This window comes from Sapajus apella, unplaced genomic scaffold (assembly GCF_009761245.1).
Source record: "Sapajus apella isolate SASKATOON/1434 unplaced genomic scaffold, GSC_monkey_1.0 scaffold12, whole genome shotgun sequence".
Classification (NCBI taxonomy): domain Eukaryota; kingdom Metazoa; phylum Chordata; class Mammalia; order Primates; family Cebidae; genus Sapajus; species Sapajus apella.
Genome location: NW_022436952.1, coordinates 23,467,837 through 23,484,779, shown reverse-complemented (window position 1 = coordinate 23,484,779; position 16,943 = coordinate 23,467,837). Strand labels below are relative to the sequence as shown.

At 46.3% G+C, this 16,943-nt stretch overlaps 1 protein-coding gene across 1 annotated transcript in view; it reads left to right on the top strand.

Moving 5' to 3' along the window:
• The window catches only part of USP43 (ubiquitin specific peptidase 43), an 86,909-nt gene extending 70,293 nt beyond the window's left edge, over positions 1-16,616 (top strand). The window contains exons 13-14 of the mRNA XM_032279377.1: positions 306-514; positions 14,340-16,616. Of these exons, the coding sequence (XP_032135268.1) occupies positions 306-514; positions 14,340-15,376 (1,246 nt within the window). The 3' untranslated portion in view covers positions 15,377-16,616. The remainder of the gene's footprint in view (positions 1-305; positions 515-14,339) is intronic.
• Positions 16,617-16,943: the final 327 nt, after the last annotated feature.

The window sequence follows — 16,943 nt, the reverse complement described above, 5'->3', positions numbered from 1 at the left end:
GGGGTTTCACCATGTTGGCCAGGCTGGTTTCGAACTCCTGACCTCAGGTTATCTGCTCACCTCAGCCTCCCCAAGGGCTGGGATTACAGGCGGGAGCCACTGCACCTGGCCCATACTTGCCTTTTTGTGCTCAAATGCCTCTCCCTAAACTTTTAAGCTTAGTCACATGGGTACCTAAACCCCACAGGTTTCCCCTCTGGTCATTGACTGGTTTCTGCAGTTCTGCTCTGGTTTTGCATTCCAGGGTTGCAGGATGGGGCCAAAATGGGGATCTGACTGTGAGATGCTCCCCTAGGACTCTGAAGGGCTGGAGTTGGGTGTAGCCTACCTCTCTGTGCTTACTCCGCAGGCTCGACCAGCTCCTCCCTGTCTGATCACTGGCTCCTGCGGCTCGGGAGCAACACTGGCAGCACGAGGGGAAGCCTGCTGTCCTGGAGCTCTGCCCCCTGCCCCTCCCTGCCCCAGGTTCCTGACCCTGCCATCTTCACCAACAGCCTCTGCAACCAGGAAAAGGGTATGTTGGTTAAATTGCTTGGTTTATTTTAATTTTCTGTAATGTCCGTGGTGACTGCTCTGCATTGAAAGAGCTATCACATCATAGCCTTGAACGGAAGGAGTCCGTCATTTCAAGAGGTTTGTTCATCTCTTAAGTGGGGTCTTCTATGACCTGTCCTTGTCTGCTTCTCCCTGTCCTCTGCTCTCCAGCCACAGGTGCCTTTTCTCTGCCCCCATGTAGCTTGCTGTCATAAACAAGTAAACATGGGAACCTGGTACTTAAAGAAGAGAGAATGACAAAGAGAGTCAGGGAAGAGGGCATCGAGTCTGAGGGTGGGGGAGGGAAGGTGCACAGGGCCCGGTAGATAGGGCTAGTGGGGAACAGCTTTCTAGGGATGACACTGAGCAGAGCCCTGAGTGAGAGAGAGTGACTTGTGTGGAGCTAGGTGTGTGCTCCAGGAGAGGAGCCATCCAAGGTGAAGGGGGGCAGTGGGCGTGGGATATGTGAAGGGCGGAAGAAACCAGAGCTGTGGCTGAAGCAGAGACACCCAGGAGCAGAGAGAGCAGAAGTGGACAGGGGCCATATTGGAACCTACCTTCCTGAGCTTGAGGTGTAAAGTTTGGGCTCTATTCCAAGTGTAGTGGATAGCAAGTGGAGAGGTGTTTTTAAAATTTTTATTCATTTATTTTTAATGCTTCTGCTTTAAATCATTATTTTTTAAAAATTGACATACAATTGTACATATATACGGGGTACATGTGATATTTTGATACATGCATACAATGTGTAATTATCAAACTAGGGTATTTAGAATATTCATCACCTCAAGTGTTTGTCATTTCTTTGTGCCGGGAACATTTCAGATCTCTTCTAGCTGTTTTGAAATACACACTATATTGTCATTAACTGTAGTCATCTTTCTGTGCTATTAAACATGAGAGCTTATTTTATCTAACTGTATATTTGTACCTATTAACCCATCTATCTCTGTCCACTCCCCCATCCCAGCCTCTGGGAACCATCTACTCCCTACCTCCATCAGATCAACTTTTTTAGCTTACTGGAGAGTTTTGAGCAGGGAAGTGATTTGATCTGATACATAGTTTTTAAAGCGTCCGCTCTGGCTAGTGTTTGGAGAATACATCACAGGAGGAAGAGTGGGGGTGTAGGAAGGCCAGTCAGGAGACTCACATGGTGGGAGACAGTCGTGGCTTGAACTAGTATGTTAGGTGAGAGATGGTCAAACTGGATGTATTTTGAAGCTAGAGCTGCTAGGATTTGCTGATGTGGGGTGTGCGGTGTGAAGGAAAGAGAATAGTCAAGGTTAACTCCTTGCTTAGGGTCTAAATAATGAGAGGAAGGAGCTGCACAGTTCATGAGATAGGAGAAAGTTGGGTAGGAACAGCCAATTTTGGAGGGAAGTTAATTTTTTCTACCGGGGTCCATCCAACAGACCCCAGCTGCATGATGGATGAATAAATGCACTCAGACACAAATTTCCAGTCATCAACTGTGCCAAGGGGCTGTGAGCCACTCAGAAAAAGAGATAGCACCTACGTGACCCTGACTAGTTCGCCCTCCCCTCATTTATTCATCATAGATTTAATAACAGAGGCTTTAAGTCAACACATTTGTGGAGAAAGATTAAAGACATGCCAGGTTCAGATGCTCAAAGCAAATACCATTAGAGGGTAATCTCCCTGGTCAACCTCCCTCTGAGGGGACCATTCTGGCTCAAAGCTTAAAGACCACATGAGTAAACAAGCTAGCTAGGTAAACTATTCACATTCCTTTGTATTTACACCCTAATTTCTCTGGCTCCTAGACTCTGGCTGTCTTCAGCCAAGAACTATAGAAAAAACCCTTGGGCCTTCCGAAAGGGTTTGAGACTATTCTATAATTTCCTCTAATATTTTTTCCCTTAATATTGTTCCCGCCACCCTGAATGAATTCCCATGTCTTTTTACATAGTAATTTTAAGAATCCTGTAAGACAGCAGTCCCCAACCTTTTTGGCACCAGGGATCAGTTTCATGGAGGACAATTTTTGTACAGACTTGGGATGAGGATGGTTTTGGGATGAAACTGTTCCACCTCAGAACATCAGGCATTAGATTTTTCTAAGGAGCACACAACCTATATCCCTGGCATGCATAGTTCACAATAGGCTTTGTGTTCTTATGAGATTCTAATGCCTCTGCTGATCTGATAGGAGGTGGAGCTCAGGCAGTAATTAGCAGCTTTCAATGCAGATGGAGCTTTGCTCACTTGCCCACCACTCACTTCCTGCTGTGCGTCCCAGTCCCAGACAGGCCACAGATCAGTACTCGTCCACAGCCCAGGGGTTGGCATCACATTGGCATGATAACTGGGGAGTGGACAGAAATATTTGAGAGTCATCAGCATATAGATGAAATGGAAAGTCATTGTGTTGGCCGAGGTCTCCTGGGGAAATAGTATAGATGGAAAAGAATGAAGGCCTGAGACCAAACCTGGGGGCCCTCCAGCAACTAAGGGTTGAGCAAAGGTGGAGAGGCCAACAAAGGAACTGAAAAGGAGCAGCCAGTGATGGGACGAAAACCAGGTGAGTGTGGTTGACAGATGCAAAAAAGAGAATCTTAAGGAAGCAGCCAACTGTGCTGAATGCTGCTGAGAGGCTGAGTAAGGTGAGGATGGGTAGGTTCCATCAGGCTGGAAGGCCACCGGGGACTTGCCAGGAGCATCTGCCATGGCTGGAGAGAAGGGAGGCCCTCCTGCAGCAGGTGGACCAGAGGCTGGGGTTGAGGAAGCACAGTGTGTACACACTCCACCAGGCAAGGTGACCGAAGGAAGGCGGGCTGACAAGTCAGAGATAGTAGAGATGCATTGAGATGATCAGGTCTACAGGGAGACGTTGATGACAGTGCTGGGAACAAGGGGATCACCACAGAAACAAAGTCCTCAAGCCCGAGCATGTCGGATCACACCTGGAATCCCAACATTTGGGAGGCCAAGGTGGGAGGATCGCTTGAGTCCAAGAGTTCAAGACAAGCCTGGGCAACATAGTGAGACCTGATCTCTATAAAAAGCCAGGGAGGGTGGCCTGTGCCTGTTGTCCCAGCTACTCAAGAGGGTGAGGTGGAAGGATCTCTTGAGCTTGGGAAGTTAGGGCTGTAGTGAGCTGGGGGCATACCACTGCACTCCAGACTGGGTGACAGAGCAAGACCTTGAATCAAAAAAACAAACCAAAAAACCAGTGTAAGAACTGTGTGTGTGTGTGTGTGTGTGTGTGTGTGTGTGTGTGTGTGTGAGTCTGTATCTTTGTGTGTGTGTATCTCTGTGTCTCTGTGTGTTTATGTGTCTGTGTGTGTGTCTCTGTGTGTATGTGTGTGTGTGTGTGTCTGTGTCTCTGTGTCTCTGTATATGTGTCTGTATGTGTGTTTGTGTCTCTGTGTGTCTTTCTGTGTGTATATGTGTGTGTCTGTGTGTGTCTCTGTGTATGTGTGTCTCTGTGTGTATGTGTGTGTGTGCTTGTGTGTCTGTATATTTCTGTGTGTCTGTGTCTCTGTGCGTGTCTATGTCTCTGTGTGCCTCTGTGTGTATGCCTGTGTGTCTATGTGTTTCTGTGTGTGTTTGTGTGTGTGTCTCTGTGTCTGTGTGTGTATGTGTGTGTCTCCGTGTGTATGTGTCTGTGTGCCTGTGTGTCTCTGTGTGTGCCTGTGTCTCTGTGTGTGTGTGTTTCTGTGTGTGTTTCTATGTGTCTGTGTCTGTGTGTCTGTGTGTGTGTGTCTGTGTCTCTGTGTATATGTGTCTGTATGTTTGTGTGTGTGTGTTTTGTTTGTGCTTGTATGTGTCTACATGTCTTTGTGTGTGTGTGTGTGTATGTGTGTGCGCGTGTGTAAGATCTTTATTTAGCCTTTGTGCTCCTTCAGCCAGAAAGTGGTAACATGTTCAAATTATTTTTTGAGTTCCTTATTTCTTGTTAGGTCTTGGGTTAGTTTTTAAAATACCATCTTAATAGAAATGTTAAATATGTAGAACTATCATATATAGAAATATTATATATACTTGTGATTAGTATACTTTACATATTGCATACAATTAGATATATGAAATATATATATGTTAGTAAAGTATATTAATCCTTCAATACTTAAAGTATGTTAAGTATACATCTGATACATTTTCATAAATGAACATCTTCATGTACCAGATTAAAAAATAAAATGTTCTAGTACCCTGCCCCTTTGTATCGCTCTCAATCATTACTGTTTTAAATAAAAAACAGCTTGGAGATAACATAGTTCTCTGCACAGAAATTTACTTATGAGAGAGAGAGAGCACACAAACTGTTGTCTGTTGACAATTGTCAATAAAAAGGCAAACTGGCTTAGAGAAGAGGGCGTACAGAGTGAGGTGGGAGAACCACCTCCTTTCTTCTGCAGCTACGATCATCCATGGGCTGGAATCTGTTGCAGAGGCTAGCCTCGTGGTCTGACCTGGAGAAGTCTGGCTTGGTCATCAAGAGAAGCTCCCTGAGTTGTTACAGATTTATGGTTGTTATAGATTTGAGTTATTTATGGATTCTCCAAAAATCCTTGCAAGTTTTGCTTTGAAGCTATCTGCAATGTCTGCTACTTGGTGAATCTCACCGTTTCTCTTATTAAAATTTCTTACATTGGGCCAGGCGTGGTGGCTCATGCCTGTAATCCTAGCAGTTTGGAAGGCCGAGGCAGGTGGATCATTTGAGGTCAGGAGTTTGAGACCAGCCTGACCAACGTGGTGAAACCCCATCTCTACTAAAATAGAAAAATTAGCTGGGCACAATGGCGCGTACCTGTAATGCCAGCTACTCTGGAGGCTGAGGCAGGAGAATCACTTGAATCCAGGAGGCGAAGGTTGCAGTGAGCCAAGATTGCACCACTGCGCTCTAGCCTGGGCAATAGAGCAACACTCCCTCTCAAAAAAAGAATAATTAAAAAAAAAAAAACAGTTCTTACATTGTAACAATAGTTTACATAGTTTACATTTTATATTACGGTTAGGTTTCGGAGTTGTTTCTGGTTTGCAGCCATTACCAGTAGTCCTACTATGAACATTTTTGTTCATGCCCTTGGTGTCCACATGTCTGCATTTCTGTTGGGTGTATGCCTAGGAGTGGAATTGCTTGGGCATTGTGTGTGTGTGTGTGTGTGTGTGTGTGTGTGTGTGTGTGTGTATTCATCAGCTGCTTATTTCTTTATACTTTATGTCACCCTGGTATCCAAGTACCCAACACAGTACAGCAGGTCCTTAACTAATGTCATTTCATTCAACAGTCATTTCACTATAATGTTGATGAGAAAAAGTAATTGATTCCCAGCCAGAACTGCTGGAGAATGCAGTTTGCTCATTCTCTCCATGTCTGTGTAGGTTTTCTCCGGGTCCTCTAGTACCATTAGGTAGCATTAGGTAATCTGATTGTCTGCACAGTCTCAGTGTGAGTGAACGTGAGTCACCCTCAAATGGGAGGGGCCTGTCCAGAGCTGGTTCTGGCCATTCATGACCCTGAGCTGGAATAAGTAGGCAAATAATTATCTTACTTGCTACTCTTTCTTAAATGTATATACAACTCACATTTCTTTCAATGTTTAATAATAGAAGTGATTTGGTGTTTATGTAGAAGTTCGGCAATGCTTTTGGGACCGGAACTATGCTGTAGGAGCTTAACTATTGTTTATATCACTCGGTCTATGGGAAAACTGGTTGCGTTAGATGTTGTTTTGTTTCAAGTCCCAGTTATTAGGAGCCTAACAATGATGCTCCAAATAGTTACTGTACTAGGTGTGTACCAGGCTCTGGTTACGTATTTATGAGTGAATAGAGACGATGATAGAATCTTAAAGCCACAAGTGGTTTTAGATTCTCATTGAGTCCGCACCTCTGGTTTACGGTGATTTATGTGTCGGAGTTTGGTTAATTCACTCCCCAGCGTGTGGCATTTGGGCTGCCAGAATTTCACGAGTAGACACGACACTCTCAGCGTGTCTGTGCATCTTGGAGTTGTCTGATTTCCTTAGAACACGTTTCTGTGCAGGCACACTATTTCATGCAGTATGTTTTGACTTGTCCTGTCTGGACATTTGTTTTCCCCTTGCATTTTCACGATTGTACATCTAAAATTGTGTCTACAGCTGGGCGACGTGGCTGATGCCTATAATCCCAGCTACTTAGGAGGCTGTGGCAGGAGAATCGCTTGAACCCAGTAGGTGGAGGTTGCAGTGAGCTGAGATCGCACCATTGCACTCCAGCCTGGGCAACAAGAGCAAAATTCTGAGTCAAAAAAAAAAAAAAATAGTGTCTGCAACAAAAAAGATGTTCTTTCTCAAGCTGGTTCATCGCTGTCCACACTGCCTATAGTAGGCTCAAATGTTTAATGACGAAGGACCTCAGGCCATTTCTCAGTTCTCCCAAGGAGAAATGTGCTTGGCACCCTCCCAGGAGGAGGCAATTCAAAGGATGGTCCAAGTTTTTTACATGGTATTCAGACAGATGTCAGGCAAAGCTCTAGAAAAACCCCTCAGAGCCCCCCTGAGAAGGCTGGGGGAGGGCTGATCACTGACCTGCAGACCCTTGCGCACATTTTACCCACATTATCTAATTCAGTCCCCAAAACCCTTGGGAGAGGTGACCTTATAGCCCTACCCAGGGGAAATTAGCCTTGGTGTGAAGCAATCAGTCACATACACCTGGTCATGAAGCTCACCCTTGAAAGTGGTGGGGCTGAAAATAGACCCGTTTTCTCTGGGTGCTAGATCCTGGTTCCCAGGCTCTTTAAACATGCATTCCAGATTAGAATCTCTTTCACGTGAAGAGAGATCGCGCCTTGGTTCCTCAGGGAGCTTTCCCTCTTGGGGTTGGACTAAAATGGTGACAGATTTTAAAACCTGTCTTGGAATTTCTGAGATGGTTGAAAAATCCAGTGATTTCTGGGAGTGGTGACTCATATCTGTAATCCTAGCACTTTGGGAGACCGAGGCAGATGGATCACTTGAGGCCAGAAGTTTGAGACCAGCCTGGCCAACATGGCAAAACCCCGTCTCTATTAAAATTACAAAACTTAGCTGGCCATGATGACACATGCCTGTGATCCCAGCTACTCAGGGGGCAGAGGCTGGAGAATCATTTGAGCCCAGGAAGTAGATGTTGCAATGAGCCGAGATCACCCCACTGTGCTCCAGCCTGGGTGACACAGTGAGACCCTGTCTCAAAAAAAAAAAAAAAAAGATTGGGAGGCCAAGGCAGGTGGATCAGTTGAGGTCAGGAGTTTCTCACCAGCCTGGCCAATGTAGTGAAACCCCGTCTCTATTAAAAAACAAAAATTAGCTGGGCATGGTGGTGCATGCCTGTAATCTCAGCTACTTGGGAGGCTGAGGCAGGAGAATCACTTATACCTGTGAGGGGGAGGTTGCAGTGAGCCAAGACTGCACCACTGCACTCCAGCATGGGCGACAGAATGAGACTCGGTCTAAAACAAGAAAAAGAAAAATCAAGCGTTTTGTTTATTTGTTTGTTTGTTTTGTTATTACTAAACCTGGACGAGATGAAAATGTAGCGTATCAGTTTTCAAATACTGGTTGGTATGACTTCTTCCTACCCTCCTGAGTGTGCAAATATGTGGGAGAATGTTTTATTGACTGTGAGAATTTGCAGAGGTGACTACCGGCATTTAGTCCCCGGGGGTGGGGGGCAGGTGTCAACAAGGATACTAAGTGTCCTCCTGCAATGCCCAGAAGCAGTCCCACTCAGTAAAAAAAAATCACCCCTGCAAAACACCAGCAGCTCTTTGTAGAAAAATACTGACAGCCTGAGAATGCCACTTTTCTGGTAACCCTGGTCATGAACATCGTTAATACTGAAGGCATCTTAAACCAAAATGAACAGATCCAAGTTTTTTGGAGACTGCAACTTATATAATTGAGGTGTGTGTGGGGGAAGGTTCTATAAGAAAAAGAATGTAAAAACATCTTACTTTTGCAATTTTTATACAATCATGACCATGTTAAAAAAAAAAATGGCTAGGAGTCCTTCTCAGAGGCCCCCTGGTAACAAAGGGTCCTGAAAGTTAAGCTTCCATAGCTTCTCTGTCCGGGTGCTTCTAATGATAAATTTCCTCTATGGCTTTTGCTGGGCATCACAGGTTTTGTTTCTCTTTTTTAGCACTCTCCAGAGGGTATTTCATTTCAGTTTTGATTTCTTCTTTGATCTAGAGATTATCTGGAAGTTTTACCTATTTCAGATTGTTTTGGTCAGCTTTATTTGATTTTTGGGGGTGATGATCCAAGAATGTGGTTTTCAAAAATTATTCCCTTTTTGGAGTCAGGCGTGCTACCATTGCACCATGAGGCCACACATTATTCTCTTTTTGTGGTCAAGTTCATGATTACTGTTTTGTAAATGCTGTGTGCATGTATAAAAAGTAACGTATATTGTTTATTTGAGGGATGTGAGCTTTATATCATAACTATTAAATTAGGTGAGTTGATTGTTTATTCAAGTCTCCTATGTCTTTAAATGTACCTTCTCTGGGACTCCTGGAAGGAAGAAGATATATTGAAACCTTCCTGTATAGCTGTTTTTTTTTTTTTTTTTTTTTGAGTCGGGAGTGTGTTTTTTTTTTGTTGCCCAGTCTGGAGTTCAATGGCATGATCTTGGCTCACTGCAACGTCTGCCTCCCGGGTTCAAGTGTTTCTCCTGCCTCAGCCTCCTGAGTAGCTGGGATTACAGGCGGCTGCCACCACACCTGGCTAATTTTTTTTTTTTTCTGTATTTTTAGTAGAGGTGGGATTTCACCGTGTTGGCCAGGCTGGTTTCGAACTCTTGACCTGAGGTGATCCACCCGCCTCCACCTCCCAAAGTGCTGGAATTACAGGCATGAGCTACCTGTGCCCAGTCTAGCTGTATCTTTAATCAAGTAATCTTTGTGTTTTAGTGATTTTTGCTTTATCTTGTTAGCTCTTTTATTTCTAGGTGTCTGCGGGTTTATGACTGTTAGATCTCTTTTCTAAATTGTGCTTTTTATCATTATAATGTGGCTCTTTATCCTGCTTAATGTTTTCAGCCTGACATTCTATTTTGTCCAAGATTAATAATCCTACCCTTTTCTTCTTTCTTTTTGCCTTCTCCCTTTCTCATTTGCCTGCTGTCATTTTTGCCCCTCTCTCGGGCTTTAGAAACCTTTCCTTCTGAGTTAGTTTTAAGTGGTTTTTGATAAGCAGCCTGTTGCTAGGTTTTGTGTTTTCTTTTTAAAATGCCAAAAGTTCAGAGCCCGTGTTATCATTGGAGCCTTCAGTTCATGCTGACTTAATGTAACAGCTGCAAAACTTGGTTTTGTTCATTTCGTTTTTAAAGATTTTACATGGCTGTTTCTTCCTTTGCTTTCCTTAGTGATGCTGATGCGAGCATGTTGCTCTTTGTTTCCTGGTTCATTGGGAAGTTCTGCCACTCTGATCCAATTTGTTTTTGTTGTGTTTTGAGATGGAGTCTCACTCTGTTGCCCAGGCTGGAGTGCAGTGGCGCGATCTCGGCTCACTGCAACCTCCAGCTCCTGGGTTCAAGTGGTTCTCCTGCCTCAGCCTCCCGAGTAGCCGGGAATACAGGTGCGCCACCACACCCAGCTAATTTTTTGTATTTTTAGTAGAGATGGAGTTTCACTGTGTTGACCAGGCTGGTCTTGAAGCCGACCTCAAGTGATCCACCTGCCTTGGTCCCCCAAAGTGCTGGGATTATAGGAGTGAGCCACCGCGCCTGGTCTGGTCCATTTTGTTATTGCTACTTTCTCTGTCCTGGTATTTAGAAGCCCATTATTTCCTGTAAGGAGTTTTATTTCATCACTCCTTTCCCCCATCAGATGAGAAATACATCACCTATCTATTGTCACTCTTTTCCCTGTCCTTCCCCCCAGAATGAGAGCTTTGGAAAGCTTTCATGTGCCCCCTCTGGTCTCTTCTGGGAACTCTGAGATGTTGCTGACAGGAGCTAGTACTTTCTATTCTTCTCCTTGTCACCCCCCATCTTGAGGGTGTGGGTCTGAGTCATTCGAGTGTGTGTGGCGTGGTCTCAAAATCTGCGCAGCTGCAACGGTTTCACTTTGGAGTGGACGGCAGCTTGGCTGCTGGCAAGCCTCTTGCGTTGCAGTCCTTTTCTCTCGGGCCTCTGCAGCCGTCTTCCCACAGCCTCCCAGGCCCCAGGGTTGCAGGTGAGAAGCCCAGGCTTTTCTTGTTGATGGGAGAACTCCCTTGTTCTTTCTGGTTGGAAGCTTTTAAGATGCTCCCCTTGACCTTGGAGATGAGAGATTCTCCCAGAATACGCCTAGGTGTGAGTTTTTGTTCCTCAACCCTACCTAGAACTTGGGGTGCCTTTCTTTCTGCAGACTCAGGCCTGTCTTCAGAGAAATGTCTTTTGGTTTTTGTTTAATGATTGTCTCTCCTGCTTCTGACATCTTTGTGATTTGCTGTTGAGTCTCCTGCATCTATCTTCTGAGTCTCCTGCCTTTTCCCTTGTGGTTTCTATCTCTTGATCTGTCACATTTTTCAGTCTCTGTTTTTTCAGTTTCTTCCCTGAGATGCAAGTTTATTGATCATCCTAAGTTGTCACATTTCCTCTGGTGGCTCTATTTCATCAGGGTCCTGCTCTGACGGTTCTGTTTATTCTTCTCTGACTGCCAGATCCCCTCATGTGTGTTGCTGTTTTCTTTTCTTTTCTGCTTCACCCTCTTTTAAATGGCCGCGGTTCTTAGAGTGATGAAAGGGGTGGTGGCTTTGGCCCCCGAGGGCTGGTGGTGTGACAGCCAGCCTTTTTCTTCCCCACGTCATCCTGCTGTTTCAGTCTCGGAGGTGGCGAAGCTTCAGCTCATCAGTGTAACTTTTTCTTACCTTAACGGAGAGAAGAGGAAAGTTGGGTTGTGGGCTTGACCCAGGCTGCACTCTGACCTCCACGCAGAAATGGTCATCAGGCTGTGAGGTAATTGTCCACGGCTCAAGAAACATTTGGGGCTGGGCACAGTGGCTCACACCTGTAATCCCAGCACTGTGGGAGGCCAAGGCGGGTAGATCGCCTGAGGTCAGGAGTTCGAGACCAGCCTGGCCAACATGGTGAAACCCTGTCTCTCCTAAAAATGCAAAAATTAGCTGGGTGTGGTGGCAGGTGCCTGTAATCCCAGCTACTCGGGAGGCTGAGTCAGGAGAATTGCTTAAACCCGGGAGGCGGAGGTTGCCGTAAGTTGAGATCACACTACTGGACTCTAGCCTGGGTGACAAGAATGAGACTCTGTTTCAAAACAACAACAACAAAGAAAAGAAACATGACATGGTATCATGTATTCTTACTTTTGCCAAACCTCATAAAGACAGGTGCAGCGTGTTATTCCCCCACCAACTGTATTGAAGATAGTCCTTCGCACAGTAGGTGCTTGTTAAATATGTTTTGAAGGAGCAAGCAGGTGGGTGTATGAAGCACAGTGGAAGCCCTCAAAGAGACAGGAGGTACTCAACTGGGAAAAGTCTTGTTCTGTGGCAGGGGGGCCAAGCATGGCACAAAGACGTCCCCTGCCCTGCTCACAAAACATGTGAGTTCGGACTGATGCATATTTCATTAGCCAAGAATGAAAACGTCTTGCAGAAATCAAGGTGGCCACACAGGGATGGGGACAGATGTGGCAGTTCTCTAAGCACATCTGCTGGCTCCAGAGCTGCAGTGTGGAGGGGGTGTCAGGGGACTGTGCCCATTGGCTGCACTGGCACCACCTGGGTGGAGGGGGCTCTTGTGGGGCTGAAGAAGCACGTTTATGATGCTGTGGGGCTTAGATAACCTTCAGGAAGAACCCACCTGCCTGTGTCTTTCATGCGGTGTGAGGCTGTAGGCTCTTCCTGGTTCTCATTCAAGCCAGCCTGGCTGGAAACAGAATGATCTTGGGGTGGGGTGGGCATTGGACCAGAGTTAGTACTCAGGGGTCTCTGACCACCACCCCTACCTCTGTCTCCCAGCATCCCAGAAAGTTCATCCGTCTCCCCAGGAGAGGGGTACCAGGACTGTCACCCACCGGGATGAGAAGTGACTTAGTAGAGAGGAAGTGTGGTGTGAGCATGGGGGCCCCTCATTCCCTTCTGTTCTTATGCTGCTTATCTCTCATTTTGTTAAAGCCATCACAGTCTCAGATCCTGTCATCATAGCCCAATAAATGGAAGGAGAATAAAAATAGCAGGAGCACTTTTTCACTGCCGCCCCGAGAAAGAGGAGACGCGAGTTCTGTGGGCCTCTGTGTTTCCCATGAGATGTGGCTCAGGCGTTGATGTCAGCCCTGGCCTCAGACCCTTTCCTACCAGGAAGAAAGGAAGAACCGCTATTTTGGGCAGTTGCCAACTCCTCCCGCCACCTGCCGGGGCTCCAGGCAGTGTGCTCTCATTTTGAAAGGCTAAAAGTCACAGCTTTGTCCTACTCATACAAAGCACCCTTTTCTGCCCTTCCCAGGGCTGGGGGAGAGGGAAAAAAAAGAAAAACTTCACACACATCTCAGACCTCAGAACACTTCTTCCCCCCCAAAGGCTGGCAATTTAACAAGGTCAATCCAAACCAAAATTACAGAGTGTTTTGGGTAAAACTATCTGTGACTGGCTGATGTAAAGAAATGCTTTGAGGAAGAAAACAAGCAAACATTCTCCATGAAAAACCCGGAAAGTCAACTCCTTGGAATGCTTTCTGACTCCTTTCAGAGGTAACAGGCGTTCTGCTTCTTCCTGCTCCAGCCATTTCCCCAGTGGTGCTTGCTTGATGCGCACCCTGCCCCCCTGCATTCCTGCAGCATTCCTTCCCCTGCACCTCGTTCCTCTGCCCTTCCTGAGCTCTCACCCATGCACCTGACCATCTCTGGCCTCTCTCTGTGTCACCCATTGTGTTGGCTGTGGCACTGACGGGGTCCCCCCCCTTTTTTTTTACATGGAGTCTTGCTCTGTTGCCAGGTTGGAGTGCAGTGGTGTGATCTCAGCTCACTGCAACCTCTGCATCCCAGGTTCAAGTGATTCTCCTGCCTCAGTCTCCTGAGTAGCTGGGATTACAGGCGCATGCCACCACACCCAGCTAATTTTTGTATTTTTAGTAGAGACAGGGGTTCTTCATGTTGGCCAGGCTGGTCTCGAACTCCCAGCCTCAGGTGATCTGCCCACCTTGGCCTCCCAAAGTGCTGGGATGCCACTGCACCCAGCTGCCATTTGTTTTTAAATGGCGAAAACCGCAATTCCTTTTGCAACCTAGTATGCTAATTTTTAGACTCTGTTCTCACTTAACAGTGTATTTCAAAAACGTCTTCCCAGCTATGGACAGATGTTGCAAGACGCACGGAATACAGGCATATGTGGCAGCTCTGATAAACACACAGCTCTTTTCTTTTTTCTTTTTTAGCCCAGGGTAGGATATCTGAGATTCTTGCATTTGAAAGGTACAAGGACCTAATATGACCTAGAAAGGTCGGAACTTTTGCTGAGCATTCTGTTTCATGGGGATATTTAAAGATGGAGGAAACTGCTGTTCAGTCTTAGGGTCAGATGTCCATGAGATTGAGCTTTGCCAGATGTCCGTGCTGCCCAGGATGTAGATACCTTCTTTAGCACTGGCTCGCCCTGTGGCTTCAAATGTGTAAGTGGAGACTGAGGAAGAGTGGGTGAAACCATTGCTATCCCCCAAAGGCAGGAACCCCACCTGGCTTGTTCACTGCTGTGTCTCTAGTACCTAGCCCAGTGCCTCCTATACCTGAGGTGTTCAGTAAACGTCAGATGACTAGCGTGGCAGCTCTAGGGTGACTTGCACACTGACAGTCTTCGTGTCTCTTTCAGGAGGGTTGGAGTGCAGGCGGTTGGTGCGTGGCCTGAAAGGCAGAAGCATTAGCATGAAGGCGCCCACCACTTCCCGAGCCAAGCAGGGGCCCTTCAAGACCATGCCCCTGCGGTGGTCCTTTGGATCCAAGGAGAAGTCATCGGGTGCCTCCGTTGAGTTAGTGGAGTACTTGGAATCCAGACGAAGGCCTCGGTCCACCAGCCAGTCCATTGTGTCGCTGTTGACGGGGACCGCGGTTGAGGACGAGAGGTCAGCATCGCCGAGGTCAAACGTCGCCCTTCCTGCTAAAAGTGAAGATGGTGGGCGAGCCGTCGAAAGAGGTCCAGGCGGGGTGGCCTGTCCCTCGGCTCAACCCAACCACTGTCTGGCCCCTGGAAACTTAGATGGTCCAAACACAGCAAGGAAACCCAAGGAAAATGCAGTGCAAGATATTAGGCTTCCCAGAAAGTTTGACCTGCCCCTCACTGTGATGCCTTCAGTGGAGCATGAGAAACCAGCCCGACCAGAGTGTCAGAAGGCCATGAGCTGGAAGGAGAGCTTCCAGATGGGAAGCAAGAGCAGCCCACCCTCCCCCTATGTGGGGTTCTCTGGAAACAGCAAAGACAGCCGCAGAGGCACCCCTGAGATAGACAGACCCCTGCAGGGGACACTCACCCTTCTGAGGTCTGTGTTTCGGAAGAAGGAGAACAGGAGGAATGACAGGGCAGAGGTCTCCCCACAGGTGCCCCCCATCTCCCTGGTGAGTGGCAGGCTGAGCCCTGCCATGGATGGGCGGGTTCCAGGCTCACCTCCTTCCTTCAGGATCCCAGAGGGCCTGGCCAGGGGCCTGGGTGGCCGGCTGGAGAGAGATGTCTGGTCAGCCCCCAGCTCTCTCCGCCTCCCTCGCAAAGTCAGTAGGACTCCGAGAGGCAGCGCGCTGGGCACGTCGCAAAGGACTGTTCCAGGGGAGCAGGCTTCTCATGGCACCTTCCAGAGGGTCAAATACCACACTCTTTCCTTAGGTCGAAAGAAAACCTTACCGGAGTCCAGCTTTTGATGGAGCGTGTCAGTATTGTGTGACGCTGGCGTTCGTGGGACTTTGCCGAGCAGTTGTAGGCAACTTGTGTTGAGAGTGGGTTTCCAGGAAGCCAGTTGTCTTATAATCCCTGAAAAAAAAATTTTTTTTTTGGTCTCCATATCTAGACTTTCAACACCTAACTTCCACATAACCCAAGGTCCAAAACCTTCCTGTATGGTTGGATGCTTTGCTACAGTCTGGCCACTAGAGGATGCTATTGGGTCAGTATTTCCAGTTTCAGGGCAAGAACTGATATTTACTAAAGAGATTTGGATGTGGGCAAACTAGGTGAGCCTGGTTAATAAGAATCTTCAATATCATGTCAAATGTTGTCATTGACTTCTTCTTTTTCTTTCTTTCTTTTTTTTTTAAATTGTGGATTTAGAGAAAAATATTTTATTTTTAATGCTTTTCTGGGATAAGCATTAAAGATGCCAAAAAAGAAAATAAAAATGAGAACAGAATGATAGTGATGGTCAGGCAAGATTCTAGCAAAGAGAGATGAGAGAGAAATGACTGAGATTTCAGGTGAATATTTAATATATTAAAAGTTGTATTAAAGTTTTTCAAGGCATTTTAAAAATGACTATTTTGATACTAGAAAAAAAATGTTCATTTTTAAATTTAAATATGAAATCTATGTACCATTTTAATAAAATCCCGTCCATGGAACCTGCATGTCTGTCTAAATTATTCAAGTATGATAAATGACCTTGCTTCATTCCTGCTGAGTAAACTTGCTTTGTTGCTGTTGCTATCAGAAAGTAGTTTCTTGAGTTCTTTCTTTTCTTTTTTTTGAGGCAGAGTAATTTTAGGTACTATAAGTATTATGAAATTTAACAGGATCACATGCAACTTGGTCAGGGAAAGCCAGTGTGGGCATTCGGCTACTTGCTGAGGTCAGTCAACTAAGCACTCAGAATACTGAAATATCCTAAGAAAGAGGCCAGTTTCCACTGGGCCTGCCAAGATGCAAACTTGGGTTAGGAATCCGTTTATCACCTGGCCACCATAAGCTCCTGTTCAGACTGAAAAAGCCCAGTGGTGCTCTGGCTTCCTGGGGCTTAGTGTCAGCCCAGGCAAATGGCTGCAGTTTCTTTTGGGAATGGCTGGGAGAAACTTTATGGGGCAGATGTGGGGTCATAGAAGGATTCTTCCTCAATAGTACCCAACCATCCTGTCATTTAAGAGAGTCTGGATTCTACATGGATGAGTTCTTAAAAAAAAAAGGAATCTGGATTTGTGAACTGAATCAGGTCAGGGAATCAGATGAAAACACTCTTCAATGGAGGTTACATATCTAGTTTTCTATACGTGAGCATGTTTGGTTGGAAATAATGAAGAACGGAGTAGCCTGCCTGTTGATTTAGTGTCTGGAGCACGAAGTCACAGCCAGCACTCTCTGCATGTTGTACCATCCCTGGAGATCTGATTGCATGACTGTCCACTTTACCACTAATGGCTAATTGCCATGATCTAGGCTTGACCACTTTGGGCTTCTCCTATTGCCCCAAGGTCAAGGCCCTTGTTTGAACAGCACCCCTAT